Genomic DNA, 18924 nt, shown 5'->3' on the forward strand with positions numbered 1-18924 from the left:
GCCCAGGCCATGGGCTGGAGACAGTGCTGGTCGCCCTGGTGGATGATCTCCAGCGGCATCCGGATCAAGGCGGTTCAGCGGTCTCTATCGGCTGCATTTGATATGGTCAACCATCAGTTACTGACCCACCGCCTTGCCAACATGGGGATTCAGGGGCTGGCCTTGCAATGGCTTTCCTCTTTCCTTGATGGTCGGGGACAAAGGGTGGCAATTGGGGGAGAACTGTTCCAGAGGCATCCACTTAATTGTGGGGTGCCTCAGAGGGCACTCCTCCCCCTGATGTTGTTTAACATCTACATGCGCCCCCTTGCCCAGAGATATGGGCTGGGTTGTCATCAGTATGCTGATGACACCCAACTCTATCTACTGATGGACAGCTGGCCTGGTGGCATCCCAGAAAATCTGGACCTAGCGTTGCAAGCCATGGCAGGATGGCTCAGGCTGAGTAGATTGAGGTTGAATCCAGCAAAGACAGAGATCCTTTGCCTGAGCCGTGGTGGCCTGGGAAGGGAAATCCCCCTACCAGTTTTTGATGGTGCGCCACTGGAAACGGCACGCAAGGCCAAGAGTTTGGGGGTGCTACTGGAGCCTTCCTTGTCAATGGAGGCCCAGATAGCAGCCACTGCTAAATCCACCTTTTTTCATTTTAGGCGGGCGAGGCAGCTGGCCCCCTTCCTAGAGCGTGACGACCTGGCACTAGTGATCCATGCAATGGTCAGTTCGAGGTTAGACTACTGTAATGCCCTCTACATGGGGTTACCCCTGTGCTGAACCTGGAAACTGCAGCTAGTGCAGAACGCAGCAGCCAGACTGTTAGTGGGACTCCCTAAGTGGGAGCACATACAGCTGAGGCTGCGGGAACTGCATTGGCTGCCAATTGTGTACCGGATTCGTTACAAGGTGCTGGTTATTACCTTTAAAGCCCTATATGGCCGAGGACCTGCCTACCTTAGGGACCGTCTCTCCCCATATGTTCCCCAGAGGGTACTGAGATCTGGTTCGCAAAATCTACTGACAATCCCTGGGCCGAAGGAGGCCAAACTGAAAGTTCCAAGAGACAGGGCCTTTTTGATCACAGCTCCCCACTGGCGGAGCCAATTACCAGATGAGGCGTGGGCCTTGTGCAGCCTTACCCAGTTCTGCAGGGCCTACAAGACTACCCTCTTCCAGCTGGCTTTTTCTTAATGTGGAACGTATTGTACCGTTGTCATGTAAAATTGTAAGATGAGTAACATTGAGCCTGTAGCACCAAACTAATTTGTTGGTTTTTAAATTTGATGGTTTTAGTTAGATGGTTAATTGAACCGTAATATATAATTTGTTATGCAACCAGTGTATTTATTATTGTATTATTGTAATGTTTGCATTTTATATTATACAATGTAAGCTGCCTTGAGCCTGCTTCGGTGGGGAGGGCAGGATATAAACTAAATATTATTATTATTGTTGTTAAAAAGAAAGATATCCATACCTGTTTTGGCTGCTCTATAACAGTGAGAAACGGGCCTTCAACTGAGGATTTAAAAAAAGAAAAACAGATAAAATTCTGACTGAGGCCAGTTTTTCAGTAAGACTATATTAACTCAAGGGGAATTATGCCTTCCCCTGTGGTTTCCTCTCCCCCGAGGCACAAAGGTCCCTCCTGTCTTCCTCACCTGTGTCCATCAGCAGCTCTTTCTGGTCCATCATATGAGGGCCAAAATGGAAGTCATCGTAGTCAATTCCACCGAAGCCCTAGACATGGAGCAGAATGAAGGGGGGGGGGGGAGAGAGAAAACTCCCAAAGTGTTCCATCATGTGACTACAGCGCAGGGCTGGGAAAGGAAGGAAAGCCACAGCTAATTGCCCCCATAGAAGAGGAGAGCCTGCAGCCCAGAGGGGCTTTTGAAGGGTGGGGAGCAGCTGCCCTCCTGCTTCCGGGGCTCACGGGATGGTTTGCGGACTAGCCTGGGAGCGAAGGGCAGGGAAGCAGCCGGGAGTCCAGAGTGGGGCAAGGGCGGCCCCGCCGGGAGTTGGCAAGGGGGAATGCTGGGCTTTGAAGAGCACAAAGAGCCGCGGGGGGGGGGCTGCCGCCTGCAGGGCCGGCCTGGGCTAGATGGCCTCTGGGGCCCCTCCCTTCCCCCGCCCGCTCACCTGCGGGAAGGCCTCGCACTCCATGGCGGGCTGAGCCGTCCGGGGTCCTCGGAGGCGGAAGCGGCGCCTGGAAAGTCCCGGGAAGCCCCGGCGGGGAGGAAGAGCCCCACGCCCCGCCCCCCGCAGTCAGCTGACCCCCCAGGGGCGGGGCTTCCAGGCAGAAGGGAGGGAGGGGGGCTCTGAGGGCTTCCCTTCGCCCCGCCCCCCGGGAGCCGCACAAGGGGGGGAGGCGCCTTGCAAGAGGAGCAGGAGGGCTGCTGAAGACCCGAAGGGGAGGCCGCGCCCGCCCCCTTCCCTCCCAAGCGGGGCCTTTCCAGAATCCGCCTTTACAAGCAAGCCCTGGGTCAAGTTTCATTCAGAAACCTCCCCAAGACTCAGTATTCTGGATTTACAAACTGTGGCTGAAAGTCAGAAAATGCCAGTCCTTCTGTATAGTTAGCAGGCTGTGTGCCCCTCTCCCTTGGCACATAATGCAGACGCCACACACACACACACACTAGGGTTGCCAGGTCCAATTCAAGAAATATCTGGGGACTTTGGGGGTGGAGCCAGGAGACTTTGGGGGTGGAGCCAGGAGACATTAGGGGTGGAGCCAAGATCAAGGCTGTGACAAGCATAATTGAACTCCAAAGGGAGTTCTGGCCATCACATTTAAAGGGACGGCACACCTTTTCAATTCCTTCCTTACATAGGAAATAATGAGGGATAGGGGCACCTTCTTTTGGGACTCATAGAAATGGACGCCCTGGTCCAATCTTTTTGAAACTTGGGGGGTATTTTGGGGAGAGGCACTAGATGCTGTACTGAAAATTTGGTGCCTCTACCCCAATAAACAGCCCCCCCCCAGAGCCCCAGATACCCACAGATCAATTCTCCATGATTTTCTATGGGAATAAATCTCCATAGGGAATAACAGAGTTCCCAGAAGACATTTCCCTCCCCCCCCCCCGTTTTTTGATGACCCTGAAGGGCCTCCAAACCGGGGGATCCCCTGCCCCCACCTGGGGATTGGCAACCCTAACACACACACACTTTGTGCAATCTTCCGCTTTTCTTTGGGGAGAAATATGTGGTGCCCCAGTGGAGAGGGAAGAATGCATCTGGGCCATTTGCAAAGCTCCCTCTAAGCTGTGGGGTCTTGTGAGCAAAAATCCTACTTCATGGGCTACTATCATTAAAGTGGTGAGCGAGCAATTTGGCTGCTGCATAACTTAGTGTGCTCTGGGACCAGCCTCTCTGAGCTAAGGCAAAAACGTGGGAGCCGGAGGCTAAAAAGCTGTGAGCTAGCTCACACTAACTCAGATGAGAGGGAACACTGGCCGTTTGTTCCTGGGCCACCTGAAAAGTACATGAACCAGACCCTAAGCTTTCATAATTTTAAGATATTATATTCAGATCTGAACTTCTTGTGCAATGGTTGAAATGCAAAACTGTAGAATGTTCACACATGGTAGAACCACGGCCTTTTTTTTTGTAGCAGGAACTCCTTTACATGTTAGGCCACACACCCCTGATGTAGCCAATCCTCCTGGAGCTTCCAGGGCTCTTAGTGCAGGGCCTGCTGTAAGCTCCAGGACAATTGGCTACATCAGGGGTGTGTGGCCTAATAGGCAAAGGAGTTCCTGCTACAATACAAGTCCAAAGTTTAGGCACAACCATTTAATATTTGTAATGGAAAGACATACAGAAATTCAAAAAGATATTTAAAATCAAATTGGTTATGTCATACTGTTAGGAATTCTACCACAGAATGTGAATGAAACAATGCACGAACTGCTCAGATATATGTTAAGCACAGCGAAGTGAAAAACCAAGTGTGGCCCAACTCTGCAGAACTGGATGGAGAAGTTTTTGCAAAATTGACAAAATTGACAATTTTGACAAAATTGACAAAAGGTGAATTTGAAAACAACTGGGAAGTTTCCTATAATTATTATAACTTATCCTTGTAGTCAAACTCTTTGTGGTAAAATATTGAAATATAACTGTTTAAAGCTTATCTCTGTAATTAAATATGTAGCTTGGTAACCCAGTATACAATAATATTGAATGATAGATTTACATAAAATCACAGGGGTTCTAGTTGGGACTAATTTTTAAAATACGACAAATGCCAGTATGAAAACTTGATAATGCCACTTATGAGGTTACTTATACTTTATAGTACATCAAATTGATAAGATAGGATAACAATGTTAAGTTATAGAATATAAAGGCTTTATTGGAGGCTGTATTGGACCTCTAAATAGCACAATATGTTACATATTATATATGATAAGATACAATACACGCATGTACTTGTCATGTATTTGCTAAACTACTTTTCTTACATTTTTGTAAAATGAATAATAAAGAAGAAATACCTTCAGTATTTGTGTTAGTAAAATTGCCCATATATTGTGTATTTGGGTAATTATAACAAAACATTTAATGTATGTTTCTCCCTATTTTCCCCTTCTGTACCCTCAATGAAAATTTAAAATAATTTATATTTTTAAAAATTGCTATTAACTACCCTAAATTATATAGAAATCTTCAGTGGGGAATGATATTTTTAAATTATGTAGATGGAGCTTAAGTCTCGATCCAAGCACACACTGTCCATCTTTCCTCTCTCTTGAGTATTTTTGTATTTTATATGTCCCTGTGTGTATGTGCATGTGTGTGTGCGTGCGCGCACCTGGAAGTCATGGTGACCTCTAGTGACTGACTCCTCCTGAGGGCCTGGAGGATATTCAGAGAGGTGGCTGAACAGAGCCTGCCTCCTGACCAATGTTCCCTTTACGCTCCACAGTGTTGTGAGCAGAAATTTTACCCAGATCGGGGGCGGGCAGAGGGGGCAGCTGCCCTGGGCACCGCAGGGGGTAGCCACATAGGTTGCCCGTGGAAGAAAGGTGGAGGAGCAGTTAAGGCTCCACCGATCCATCGCCCTTCTCTCCTTTCTCAAGTCTGTGCACAGACCCAGTAAGGAGAAAATGTTCCTTGCCCCTTTCTCCTGTGCACAGACCTAGGAAGCAGAAAGGGGCAAGGGGTGGCATTTGCCCTGTCCTCCCTCGGAGCTGAAGACAGAGTAGGCTTTGCCACTCTCCCTGCCCCTTTCTGCTTCCCGGGTCTGCACACAGACCTGGAAAGCAAAAAGGGGTGGGGAGCGCCTTGCCAGGGGTGGCGGGCACACCACTTTTTGAGTGGAGGTGGCATTTGTTAGTTTTGCCCCCACTCAAAAAAATAGGTAGATCCGGCCCTGATTTTACCCCATGAGCGAAAAAAACTAGTAGCATTAAAGTTGTGAGTCTACATTTGACTATTGTGAAAATTGTTTTTTTGGAAGATTGCTTCCATAATTTTGTAAAAATCTCATAATGATTTTTCTTTTAAATTATATTTCAATTATATCTTAAGAAAAATTTCAACATTATAAGAGAAAACAGAATCAGGTCAAATTTCAGCCACCCCTTTCCACTGCTCTATGGGAACACTTGTCCTCTGGAGAACAGGTCTACCCACCTCTTTCCACCCGCCAGAGTCAACCCTGCTTAGCTTCCGAGATCTGGCGAGGTCACTGGGCTTGCAACTGGACCTCCCCAGGAGGTCACAGGCTCCCTCTGCTGTACTCGATTCAGATGCGGAGGTGAGCCGGGTGGGCAGCAGGCAACAGATGACAGGTGGCCCGTTCTCATTCCATGCATAGGCAAGACCCCTGTTCACTCAAGAAACAGTCCATTTATTCGAAAAGGTTCCATTTATTCAAGGCTTCAGGTGGGTAACCAGCCCAGACTAGGTCTGAGTTAGAAGTAACATGAATTAGCATAGAGACGATTACAGTAAGCAGCAAAGGACATTTGCAAGCCCCCTCCCCTACATTTCCCACGGTCACTTCACAATAGTGATGCCCAGCACTCATTCCCAAGGCTGCCATCTTGATATACCTTTGTTGCCATTAGGCTAATTTATGCTAAGTCTAAACAGCAGCTCTCTATATTGGCAAGGCACTTGACACTGTTGACAGGTCTCTGGACCGAATGGAAGAACCACCAGGAAGAAAAGTGGTTACATTTCAAGATACCTGATAGTGGCTGCAAGATGGACAATTTCAAACCATGGGAAACAAATTCATGTGCCGCTGAAATGCGGCTCTGAAGGTGTTGGTTGACATGGTTGTGGACAAAATGCCCCTTTGGAAACAACTAAGTTGTCTTTTTTGGCGGGAAGGGGAAACACATGGGCTTTGTTTGAACAAAGTCCTTATTTATGAACTATTGGAATAAAGTGAAGCCAGAGGTCACTACATTCACAGCTCTTCATTGCATCTAGTTGTTTCTTGACTATTATTTGGAGATTAAAATGTTTATTGAGTCATGTGGCATTACCTGATTGGATGTTTCTCTATTCTGGCCTTGGGTGGATTACTCTGATGGACAATGCTGACCCTCAATTTTGGCATTTCACTTGATGGATACTGGTCATTTATAAATATTTGTTGCTCTTTGTTTATTCTAATAAAATAAACAGTCTGACCCAGCAGGGCTTTTCTGATGTTCTTCTCAGGGGAGGGCCTCAACCTCTCTGCCCTGTTGTTAGCTCTCCAGAGGAACTGGCTGGCCACTGGGTGAGACAGGAGGCTGGACTAGATGGACCCTCACTGGTCTGACCCAGCAGGGCTCTTGTTATGGGGCAGCATAATGTTTAGTTAATATGGATTACTACAAAGCCAGGAAATACATCTTCTGTGCACCTTTTAATTTTAGATCTCAGCTGTTGTGGCTTTTGCAGCTAGATATTCCTAATGATGAGATTTTCTTCAGGTCAAGAGGAGGACGATTTTCAGGGTGGATAGCCGAAAGTCAAAGTAATATGCCTGTGCATTCGTTCCAACTGCAGCCATTTGACCCTTTAGATTAGAGGGAAGGCACAACAGATATCACAGAGGCAGTAGATGGCCAGGAAACAAAATGGCAAAAACATATCCTTTGGTTTTGTCATAAGAGCTGAATCGATTTCTTTATGCTCTCCAGTGAATGCAGGCACATTATGCAGAAGGTGGCTTGGCACTTGGGGAAAGGAGGAGAGGGCGAAGATGCGTTGAGGGCCTCCCCCCTCAAATTTCCAGTGCATTTTGCCAGACACCCAAGTTGTGTAAGAAATCAGGCTATGAAAAGAAGGAATGTGACACAGTCTAAAGCAGAGGGGATTTGCTAGGGCTCCTCTAGTAGGGGAAAGCCCAGAGACCAAGCACAGGGAGGGAGGGAGTCCCTCTTTCCAAAAGGGGTGGGTGGGGCCTTTAGGCACTGGGCAGGAGGAGCTTGTGTTTCCAGTCCCCTTTCGCCTTGCAATTTACTCTGGGTCTTGGATCAGCTTTTTCTAGTGAATCTCTCCTTTGACTCATACTGCCAGGGTTCATTGAGTCGTTGAACTGAGGGAAGAAGGTCAAATGAAGAAGACATCCCCTCTCTTGAGCAATCTCACCTATGCCAAGATCTGGGGTGTCTTCATGAGTGAAGTCTCCTTGTTGTCTGGATCCTCTGAGGGAAGAGACAGGAGGTCTGGAGAAGATGAAGATGACTTGGGCCAGTTTGGGGAGGGGCAGAAAGGGCTTGGGTCTGGATGACTTAAGAGCCCTGTGACAAAGTAGCAACTTATGTCCAAGGATGGTGGAAGAAAGAAAGCTTTGAACTGAGGGGATCTCCCACATGATCCCCCACCCACCAAGTGTTTTGAGAGAGATTTCATACAATGGCAGCAGGTGCCATGGGAACATAGAGACCTCTGAAGCAGCCTCTTGCCACTGGTCCATCTCATTCAGGATTGTCTTCCCTGCATGGTAACAATTCTCTGGAACTTCAGAAGCAGCAGAGTCTTTCTCAGCACCTGCTACTAAAGACCGGTTTCTTTCTGCGGCAGTCCAGCGAGTGTGCTCAGAAATATCGGAATACAGCGGTTGATATAATTTTAAAGGTCTTAGGAGTCAACCTCCCCACATACCCAGGATTTTGAAAATTGAATTATGTTGAAAGTGCTAGATTTATCAATACACAAAGTCATAAAATACCTTGTTAACAGCTATAAGGCTGGTTTGGGCTAAATTTGGGAAAACAAACTATCTTCCAAGTAAAATGGATTGGTTAAGAAAAAATTGAGAGCCAGTGAAGTTTGTTAGGCTTCTTGCTTTGGTAAATAAGAAAGAAATTAAAGGCTGGACAGCATGTTGGATCCCGCTATTATGTTAAATTGAAAGGATTATTTGCAAGTTCAAAAAAGGAGATGGGATAGCAGGCACGGAACCCATTGTGTGTGTGTGTGTGTGTGTGTGTGTGCCGGGAGGGGCGGGGGGGGGGGTGCCTGACTCAGCAACTGCCTGCTCTCTCCCCCATCTTGCTGCCAGTTTTCTTCTTTCGCCATCTATCCAAACTCCTCTTGCAACTTCTAGCAATAGCAATGACCTGTGGCCAAAACTGTGCACGAGTCCTGGCTGCTAAGAAAAACCTCTGCCCTCCTCAGAGCCCTGGATGCAGCTCGGCTGGGGGACGGGAGCTGTGAGGGAACGGAAGCAAGAGAGGCAAACTCTGTTTTCATTTAAAAATAAAACTCCATCATCTCGTGCTTGAATATCCTGGGAAAGGAGGAGAAACTCACACCTCAGTCTGAAGAAGAAGTGTGCATGCACCCCAAAGCTTACACCCAGAATTAAAAGTGGTTGGTGCCTGGCTGGACTCACCCTTTGCTCTATACCTTGCACAAGTGAGAGTTTTGATTGCCTCTGAGATGGGGGTACCAGAAGGATTCCATGTGAGAATTTCATCCCAGCCGGGTGGGGGAGGCAAGGTGCTGCGGGTGGAAATGTGGCAGCCCTCGAAACACATTTCCTTGAAAGAGGAACACATTTAATAGCGATCCCTTTTTAGGTAAAAAGGAGCAGGGGCAACTTTCAATGTTAGAAATCCTTTTGCTTGTTTCCACAATAGTGGGAAAACTAACAAGTGGGGTTTCTACATTGGTAAAGCTCCTCAACAAACTGTGGTTTGTGCATTCAGGCTTGAAAGCGAACCACAATTGATACCAGCTCTGGTTGTTAAGCCAGCTACAAACACTGATTTGCTATTCTGGTTTGGTGCCAACTTATCTGGATTCCAACATCACAGAAAACTCCTGGTGTTTCATGTTGCCAGAGAACCCCCAGGCAGCCGAGGGAAAGGCTGCCCACCGCCACGCCAGCCCACTCCAGGGGAAGAAGAGTCCCACTTCTAATGGGCCACCACATGATCGGGCGGGCCAAGCTTCATAGCAAATTTCTAATTAGTTCCACTGCTGATGTGGAACCCTGTAGTTGTTTATAAAATAAACTCTGCATTTTCACTGCTAAATGGTACCTTAAGGTGACTTTAAAAAGCCAGTGTGAATCACACTGCTCAAGCATATTACTATAATAAAAACAAACAAACTACACACCCCATAGACATCTCCATCACGTGCACTCAAGTGTACAATGGAACAAAGGTTGAGTCCCGCTAAAGGGGCACCTTTAGCAGCAACAAGGTTTTATTAAAGGTATAGCTTTTATGTGTAGGCACACTTCTTCAGGTATCTGAACACCCAAATACACCTGCACATGACATTCACACCTTGGGGAAAAAAACTTTGTTGGTCTTTCAGGTGCCTGACAAGACTCAAAACTTTGTTCTGCTGCGCCAGCCCACCTTTCTCCCGTGCACAATGGTCATCTGTCCCGCAGAGCTTTTCCCGACAAGGCCTGGCAGTGGCTTCAGAAACATACAAGAGCTGGAATCGTGCAAGGCTGCCTTGTCCAAACCTCTAACCTCTCAGCCGGGCTGTTTCTCCAAAGGACTTCGGAGAGGAGACTCTCAAGAGAAAGCTCTGGGAGGATCTAAGCTGTTGAGTGGGTGAATGGAAACAGACTGGAATAAAGCCCACATTTTAAAAGACACTGGCATCACTTGCAGCATTTCTGGTTTGGGCACCTGCATCCCCACACCACCTTTCTCACTTCCACTTGGCAACAAAGTTTTGGCAAAGCCCGAGAGGCTGCTGTTAACCTGGGTGGAAAAGTCTGGATTTCCTTTGTCTTCCCACTGCCAGCCCCTCTGCTCGCGCCAGCTGCTGCCCTTCCTGTGCCAGCCAGAGGGCGGGTCTTAATGTGCAATTCCATCACAGTTCAAAAATGGGGATTTAATAACACCATACTGAGTACATTCCTGCTCTTACCACAAGAGGCGCCATCAGGTGCTCTGAACCCCCAGCATCCCTTTTGTTCACAGCCTCTTTCCTGGCTGAGAGAGATGGTGGTGGGCGCATCTCCGCAAGCTCCAGCAAGGGGGCGACTGGGGCCAGCTGGGCGGGTGCTGGCAAGCCGAGCCCTGGAGAAGGAAGGCAAGGCTGCCCTGAGGGGCCCGCCTGGCTTTGCGCCGCACAAGGCAAAGAGCAAGCAAGGGAGTGCTGCCTTGGTTCAGCCCGCTGGGGAACGTCTCAGGGGTGAAGCTCCTCCCACCCCCCAGCCCCGCTTCTCCCCCTCGGCCAGGCCTGGGGCAGAGAGGAGAGGATTTGGAGGCAGGGAGTCCGAGGGCAGCTCCCCACTCCCCGCTGTTGCGCTGAGGACAGCTGTGAGCAACCAGAAAGGTGGGGCCAGAAAGGTCACGGAGGAGTTTGATTGGTGGGGCGTGGCCCCCCTGGACCCCCACCATGGCTATGGGCCTGCCTGCAGTCCCTTGGAGAGTCCAACCGCTGTTCTTGCTTGGGCGGCCCCCAGGTGTGGCCCTCTACCAGGCTCAGTGGAGCAGCTGGGAGTCGGGGGGGGGGGTCCCAGCTGGGTCCATCTGAGGGAACTGACCAGGTGTGCTGTCACTCAGCTCTGTCACCCATGCTCCAAAGACTGCAGCTGCTGTGGGCTGGGGAGAGGGCTGGCTGCAGAAAACAAGGACTGTGGGGGGTGGGAGGGGACCTTTTCTGTACAAAACCAGGTGGCAGAGTGGAGGTTTGTCTTCAGGCCGCAGCTGGGAGGTGAGCAATGTTCCCTCTAAGCAGCAGGGTATTGTGACCAAAAATTCTACTTTGTGAGCTACTGGCATTAAAGTTGGGAGCTACTGCATAAATTATTGTGCACTGGGGTCCTCCTTCCTGAGCTAAGACAAAAAATGTGTGAGCTGGAGGTTAAAATCTGTGAGCTAGCACATGCTAACTCAGCTTAGAGGGAACAATGGCGGTGAGGGGTCTGTCTGGAGCGCTCTGCCCTGCAAAAAGGCTCCCTCTTCTCTTTGCAAGCACATTTACCCCCCCCCCCAAAAAAGCTCCAGCTGAGGCTGCTTTCTGCTGCCAGGACTTGCAAGGTAGGGGAGTGTTCAAAAAGGTGGCTTCCTTCCCTTTTGCTGCCTCGAGGGACTCGAACCCACGCAGAGCATCATCTCAGCTTTCAGCCACCACACTCTCCTCCCCCTCCAAAGCACTGGTGGGCCAGACCCACTGGCCCCACAAGACAAGAAGCCGGAGCCTCCAGGTGCCCCCCGGCTTCCACACCCCACGTCTTGTTCAATCCCCTGAAGCCCTGCCTGTGGCCGCCCCTCCTGTCCCAAGTCGCACCTACTGCTGGGTCACAGCACGGGGGGCGGGGCTCGCAGTGGGAGCTGGACTCAAAAGCAGTGGGGCATGGGGGGGAGGGGAGGGGAGGGTGCAGCCCTATGGCCCCTTCCTCCTGCAGCTGCTCCCCCCCAAGGGCCTTGGGTGTGTGAGGAGGGAAGCAGCAAGGGGCAGGAGGGCAGTGCAAAAGCAACAGATGCCTGGGAGGAGGGAAGGCTTACACCCCCCTCTTGCACCCCCCACAAACTCCCCTGCTGAAAACATGGAGCTGCTTCTCCCCAGAGGCCTGTGGGAAGGCACTAGGGGGGTGCTTTCCATAGGGCAGGAACCTTAGAGGAGAACCCCCCACACACACACACACATACTTTGTGGTGTTCAAGGCTGTTTCATAGCCTTGGTCACTATCCTAATGACTCAGAAGATCTGAGGACAGCCCCCCCCTTCCCATGTCACCCTCCAGCCTTCCGTCTGAGGGAGTGAGACCCGAGTGGCCCCACCCCCTTTTGCCTCCTGCAAGTCCCACCCACGAGGGATCCATAAAGGACAAAGCATCCTCAGAGAAGGGACGGGCGGCTACCCACACCTGCCACCTGGCCAAGCTTCATGCGCCCCGGACAGCAGGAGCAAGCCAGGGGGAGGCGCTGCGCTCCAGATATTGCGAAAGGTTAGCAATGTCTTTAAAGGTGGCCAACTTCAACAGGGCTTGGTTCAGCTTCCTGGGAGACCTGACCCCACCCCTCACCTGGCCCCTCAAACCCACAGCCCTGCGACCCTCAGGGGAGTTTCTCTGGTCAGAGGTGGGAACCCCCTTCTCTCTCCCCCCCGCCCCAAGGTCCAAAATCAAAACAGAAGAGCACAGGAACCACTGGAAGACAAGTGCTTCATTTACAAGTCATATTTATTCCACGGTAAAAAGTGAACTGGCTCTTTTATATATATATATTATATATATATATATATATATATACACACACACCCCTATGTCTATCTACACATGCAGGCGGAGCGTCACGGCCTGCCCCTCCGCAGAGCCCAGCTGTCACTCCCGGCAGCCTCCGTCAGAGGAAGGAAGCCCGGACGGGTGGGTGGCCCTCTCCCTCCCTCTCAGACGGAGCCTCCCCCCGTCAAGCGCAACAGGCTGCCTGCAAGGAACAGAAAGGAGCTGGGCGGCCAGTGCTTGAAGGAGTCTTGGACTGTCCAGTGGCAGAGGCTTCTTCTCCAGCCCTGCTGCCCTCAGACCCTTTCTTCCCCTGGGCGGCTGTGAGCAGGGGGATTCCACTACAAGGAGGAGAGGCTGAGTTTGGTCCAGCTGCTTGGCACTGCGGAGAATCTCTTCTGCCCCCTCTGGCCCAGCAGGCCAAGCACCCCACGGGCCAAACGGTCCAGTCTCGAGTCTGGGCGGAGGGGGGGGCAGCAAGAGGCAAAGATTGGCCTGAAGAGCAGCTCACTTGGGGTAAATGCCAAGGGGCACAATGCCCCCAGGAACCTCTCTGGGGGAAAGGGGGGCAAGAGGCCTGTGCAGAAAGCCTGGCTGCCTCCCGCTCCAGTTCTAAAGAGGGGAACTGCTGAGGCCGACACAAGCACAGACGCCAGGGACTCTACCCGTAGAGTTGCTCTGCGGTGGTTTGGGCTTTTGCCTTGGGCTCTCTGGCTGTGGCCTCCCACTTCTCCCCGGCAAGCACACAGCCTGAGACCTGTCCCGCCGCCCCCTTCTCCCCTTCAGTTGGCCTCCGAAGTGGCCACGGGGTCTGTGGGCCGCTGGGAGGCCAGGAGGGGCACGGGAGAGGTGGCCTCTATGAGGGCGGGGTTCAGGATGATGGGCAGGGCCATGGGGGGCACCCCCGCCTGCAAGGGGGAAGCCAGGGGCCGGAGGATCAGAGGGGGCTGCTGGGCCACGCCGGGAGGAGGGGGCTCCTTCACGGGACTCGCTCTGGCTGGAGAGAGAAGCGGAGGTCCGGAGGGGCTGGAGCCAGGGGCAGGAGAAGCACTCTCGGGATCTGCAGGAGAAAGAGGAGGGAGCTCTGGTGAGGCCCCTGGGCCAATGAGAGCCCTTGGACTTCCCTGGCTTCTATCCAGCCTGCTCTTGCTGAAGTCTTCACAGAGACCCCTCCCCAAGGGACCTCTCTCCTCTCCCCATCCCATTGACTCCCTCTCAGTCGCTTCCTCTCCTTGGTTCTTATCTTCACACCACCTTCTCTTTCAGCACCTCTTGCTGCTCCTCCACAACCTTAACTGATCCCATTTTCAACCACATCTTTGCCCAGTTCTTCAGGGCCACATGCTTTCCTTCCCTATATCCACCCTCCAGGCCCCCTTTCTCATCACTCCCCGGGCAGACTCTTCTGCCTCACCCCCAACTCCCCTTCCCAAACATCCCCCCCCTTCACTCCTTCTGCTCTCCTAAAGCTGCCCCAGCCAGCCTTTGTTCATCTGCACCATCTGCAGTCGTTCCTTCTGCCTCCGGCCTTCCGGCTGCTGCCTGACAGACTTGCGGAAGAAAAGCCTTCTCCCGAGCATCTCTCGTGGCAATAATTACCTCCTTTACTTTCCTGTCTCTCAAGTTTCAAGCACATTATTTGTCCTCAAGTCCTGCCTTCCTCTCTGTGCCTTAAAAGAGGCATTGCGGAGCTGGAAACAGTACACAAGAGGCAACCAAGAGGGCTCGGGCTGGATTGGGCCTTTCCTGGCTTGACAACAGATGGCTCGGGGGCCGGGGGGGGGGCACGGCAAGGCTGAAGAAGGCGGCCAGAGAGCTCCATCAACAATGGCCTTCCATGGTGGCAAAAGGGAACCCCTGGAGCTCAGGGGCAGGAGGCAGCATGGGGGAAGGCATGGGCCTCTGACGCCTTGCCTGTTGGCCCTTAATCTGGGGCCACCAGTTGGCTGCTGTGTGAGACAGGAAGCTGGATCAGATGGGCCCCCGCTGGCCTGAGCCAATCAGACCGGACTTCCATCAGTGAAGCACAACCGTCTTGCTCCACCCGCTCCTGGGTCGTGGGGCACACCGAGGACCACCTTTCAGGCTGCAGCAGGAAGGGGGAGGCGAGAAGTACCCTTCTCAAACCCAGCCTTTCCTGTCAACACCTCTGAAAGAGGACGCAAGCGTGTGCAACTCCCCTGGTTTCTCCTTCCTCTTCGCCTTGCCTCTCCCTGCCCTGCCTGTTCCCTGGGGCAGCCTCTCCTCTGCCACGATGGCACTGCAGCTCACCCCCCCCCCCAAGCCATTGCTCACCTGTGGCTGCCAGGGCAGGAGTCTCCTCCTCAGTGGCTGGCCTGGGGTCTCCTCCAGAGGAATGCGGCAGAACCGACACCATGGCTTTTGGGGGGTGCATCTCTGATGGTAACGTGGAAACTGGGTCTAAATAAAGTAACAAGCAGAAAACCTTTTATTTTCGGTGAGGGGGAGTTGAGTCAGAAGTCTAACTGAACAGGTTACTCAGGCTCACAAGTCACGGGACCCCACCGTTGCATGCAGGCAGTGAAAGGACTGTGCACCCCCTCCCCCCGGCCTCCGCTTTGAAGGCCACCAAGCCTCGGCACACCCTTGCAGGAAGCCCCTTCCCCTCCCTTCCTTTCCCACAGGCCTTGGATGACGGTCTGCTTGAAGAGCTCATCTCGCAGCTTGGGCAGGAAGCAGTCGATGCGCTCCCAGGTGATCTCCCAGAGGTCTGAGTAGCCAGTCCGAGAGTCAGCGCTGTGGAAGATCCCGGCCGTGTCCATCACCAGCAGCATGTTCTTCAGGGACTCCGGGATGGCCTCTGGCTGCAAAGCAAAGCAAGGCAGGGCGGAGACTCACAAGGAGACCTTCTGAGAACAGCCAGCCAGCAGTGTGGCTCCCTTTGGAGATCAGGACCTTGAGGAGACCTGAAGGACGGTCAGGCTGGCCGAATACATCACGGGGAAGGGGGGGCATGGAGTGAAAGGTCACTGCGAAGAGACACTCAGCCTGGGCCAGGGGAGCGAACAGAGACCGGAGCCGCAGCAAGAGCCACATACCAGCAAGTCACTGGAGCCGGAATGCATGTACTTGTCCATGAAGTCCAGGATGGTCAGCCACAAAGCTGCAAAGGTGGGGAGGGACAGCAGTGGGGACAGGTGCTGCAGGAAGACCTAGGACAGAGGAGGACGAGGAGTCACCCGAAACATACAAGAGGGGCCTGAGGCAGCGGCTGGACATGTCCGGGACTCCTATTCTAGGCAGCCCCCCACTTTCAAGCCCCGCAGTGCCTCGCTTAAAGCCCCCCCAATGTATCTTCTATATTCTGCACCCCACCCTCTGTTTTTCCAACCAAAGCCAAACTCTATGGCCAATAATGATTTGACAAAACCACAAAGCCATCCATGGCTTTCATGCACTTTGGGGTGAGCCTCTGGCCAGACACATGAAAGGAGGCTACAAATCAAACGCTGTCGAAGACAGGAGGGAGAGCAGAAGAGAACTTGCTGATGACCCCCCGCCCCCGTGTCACCTGTGAAAGCAAATCTGCATTGTCACATAAAGCCTCTTCGGTTCCTGAAAGCTCTAGGTCCACCCCCAGAAAGTGGAACAGGATTCTTCCCATTGCTTCTGAAACAGACACATTTCTCTCTTTCTCTCTTGGTATCTATTTGAATGGGGAAGGCTGCTTGGGGCTGAGGAGCTGAAAGAGGTGAGACGGCTGGGAAGTCCAAGAACTCCCTTCAAGGAAGCTCCTTTTCCTGATGGAGTTGATGTGAAGCCAAAAGGGGGCTGCAAGTTTATTTTTTATGTGGGGGTCACTGGTTGTAACCTGGGTGCATGTTCAAGAGGTGTGGGCTAGCTATCGACCAGGGTGAGTGGGTGGGATTAGGGCCAATCCGCTTACAAGTTGCTTTGTGTGAGTCACAGCCCAATCTCCATCCCCCCTCCCCCCGCCCTCTGCAGTCGCTCAGGAGGCTGGGAGAAAGGCCAGCGGCAGCCAAGTTCTGCGCACCTTGGAGAGCAGAGTGGAGGCTCTCATGCGGGTCTCCTCCATCCCACCCACATCGGCCGGGCTGATGTTCTCCAGGAGTTTGGCCAGCAAAGGAAACAGCACCTGCGCAATGCAAGACCCCAACATTAAAAAAGGAGGCGCACTGGGAATCCCTGGGTGGCAGCATTCCTCACTCTTGATCCCCTCTCCACTCAAGGTGTTCAGCTGAAGGGACCTCTTCCTTTGCTGCCTTCCACCACCCTCCCAAAATACCCTCTTCCTTTTCCCCTTGCCCGCCTGAGGTGGAGCCTCCCATGCAGCAAGAGAGCCCTCCTCCCCTCCCAGGAAGGCCAGAGGTATGGGGTGGCCAGCAAAGCCGGCTGCACAGCTCGAGCACTAAGGTGCATTGCTAATTTACTGTGAGCCTCTCTTTCTATGGGGGCGCCTCTGAGTTTCAGGGCCGGAAGATGCAGGCTGCTGCTTCTCAAGCTGGGGAACCCCACAGTACAAGAGACACTGCCTACAGCCCAGGACTGGAGGCTGGGGTGGGGGCTCCTGTAGGGCAGTCCCAGTCCCCCTGAGGCTGGAGGCTGAGTGGCAGCTGCTTGCTTGTCTGTGCCCCACCCTGCGGGGGCAGGGATGCCCTCACCCGGGGGAGTGGCTTCATTTGAGGGCCAGCTTGTGATGGGAACAAATTAGGATAAGTGGGGAAATCTAGACCACTGGCTGGGAGCAGGAAGCCTCCTTTTCAGCGTATGAAAAAGACCAAGGTTGGATGATGAAGCCTTGCTTTCTTGGATGGGCTGGTGGGGGGTGCAGGAAGCGACAACCTCACCCCCACAATAACTACTGTTGTATAATGACCATACAAACCACACATACTTCAGTGAATTGCTCACTGCCCACTTGCAGCTCCGTGGCACCCCCCCCCCCCCCATTTACTTACCTGTAACTGGTAATCTTTGAGTGGTCTTCTGTGCAGGCACCCACATGAGTACTGCACCAAACTTGAACTCTGAACTTCCAGAGCTGTCCTCCTAAGCCATTTTGACACGCTTTCTCCTCAGGCCTTGGGGAGCGAGCACGCTTCACACATGCCCAGGTGGCCAGAGGAGAAGATGTGTCCCGCTTGGTTCCTCTGACTGCCACCCTCAGCAAAGATGGCAAGAGCCAAAGATGCCAGCAGTGGGGAAGGAGGGTGGGCAGGTGCGACTGCAGAGAAGGCCACTCGAAGATCCTCAGTTGCAGGGAAGCAGCCTCTTTCTCTTCTTCCTGGCATCTGTGCAGCCCCACACATGGGTGATGAGTGAGCTGCAGTGTGGTGCTGGCAACTGCAAGAGAAGAACCTAGTTGCCAGCATAGCATACCCTTCTCGTTGCTTTTTAAAGAACTGGCTCACCTGAGGATCCGAGTGAATGGAAGGATCTACATGAAGATCAGCTGCAGAGCCCTCTGGCCTAAAGACTCTTCATGTCCCACGAGTGATGGGAGGGACAAAGGTTGAGGGGGAGGACCAGGTCACTGCACTGCGGATGTCTTCAAGTGATGTCTCACCCAGGACAGCTGTGGATGCCGAAACGGCTCCAGTCAAGCGCACCCGCAGGTGAGCAGCCATGGACTGTCATGCGAGTTCAGAACAAAGAGAAATGGTGGATACCATCCACTTTGCTAGGCTCTGTCATGAAAGTTTAGAACCCAGGTTAGGCTGACTGCTGGCGTGGATCTCAGTGAAAAGCCTTCATCTGCCTCAAGAGTGAGAAGGAGAGTGCTTGATGAACATTTAAGGAAAGCAAAGCCTATTGGCTGCCATCAGCTGTAAGGGGAAATGTCAGCAGTGCGGTCAGTTGAGCCAGGTGGAACGTCAACAATCCTTCAGGCAGCAAAGCAGGACCGGGCCTTAGAACCACCTTGTCTTTATGAAAAGAGGGATTTAGTGGATCTGCTTGGAATGCCGATAAGTCACTTGAGCACTTGGCAGAGGCAATGGCCACCAGAAAGGCTGTTTTCCAGGAAAGAAGGTGCAATGGAGCCCTGGCCATGGGTTCAAAGGGATTCCGTTTGGCACCATAGGTCTAATCAGTGGATGGAATCACAACACCTCTTTCATAAATGTCCTCCAAGTCTGGTGGGAGAAAAGTGTTTCCCCCTCTATCAGATGGTGGCCAAATGCACCTTGATGGAGGGGTATCCTAACCCCAGCTTTTGGAGATGAACTAAGTACGACAGCACCTCTGGCAAAGGAGCGGATTTTGGGTGCGGGTGCCTGCTAGCAGCATAA

The 18924-nt window shown here is 52.2% G+C and overlaps 2 protein-coding genes across 2 annotated transcripts in view; both read right to left on the minus strand.

Moving 5' to 3' along the window:
* Positions 1-2225, minus strand: part of NFKB2 (nuclear factor kappa B subunit 2) — a 51353-nt gene extending 49128 nt beyond the window's left edge. The window contains exons 1-3 of the mRNA XM_060240965.1: positions 2134-2225; positions 1656-1734; positions 1472-1512 (exon numbers count right to left, since the gene is read on the minus strand). Of these exons, the coding sequence (XP_060096948.1) occupies positions 1472-1512; positions 1656-1734; positions 2134-2157 (144 nt within the window). The 5' untranslated portion in view covers positions 2158-2225. The remainder of the gene's footprint in view (positions 1-1471; positions 1513-1655; positions 1735-2133) is intronic.
* An 11209-nt stretch (positions 2226-13434) lies between these two features.
* GBF1 (golgi brefeldin A resistant guanine nucleotide exchange factor 1) overlaps positions 13435-18924 on the minus strand; it is a 223322-nt gene continuing 217832 nt past the window's right edge. Inside the window, exons 35-39 of the mRNA XM_060240967.1 lie at positions 16668-16769; positions 15712-15825; positions 15300-15477; positions 14948-15073; positions 13435-13712 (exon numbers count right to left, since the gene is read on the minus strand). Coding sequence (XP_060096950.1) covers positions 13435-13712; positions 14948-15073; positions 15300-15477; positions 15712-15825; positions 16668-16769 — 798 coding nt within the window. The remainder of the gene's footprint in view (positions 13713-14947; positions 15074-15299; positions 15478-15711; positions 15826-16667; positions 16770-18924) is intronic.

The sequence above is a fragment of the Heteronotia binoei genome, chromosome 6 (genome assembly GCF_032191835.1).
Source record: "Heteronotia binoei isolate CCM8104 ecotype False Entrance Well chromosome 6, APGP_CSIRO_Hbin_v1, whole genome shotgun sequence".
NCBI lineage: Eukaryota > Metazoa > Chordata > Lepidosauria > Squamata > Gekkonidae > Heteronotia > Heteronotia binoei.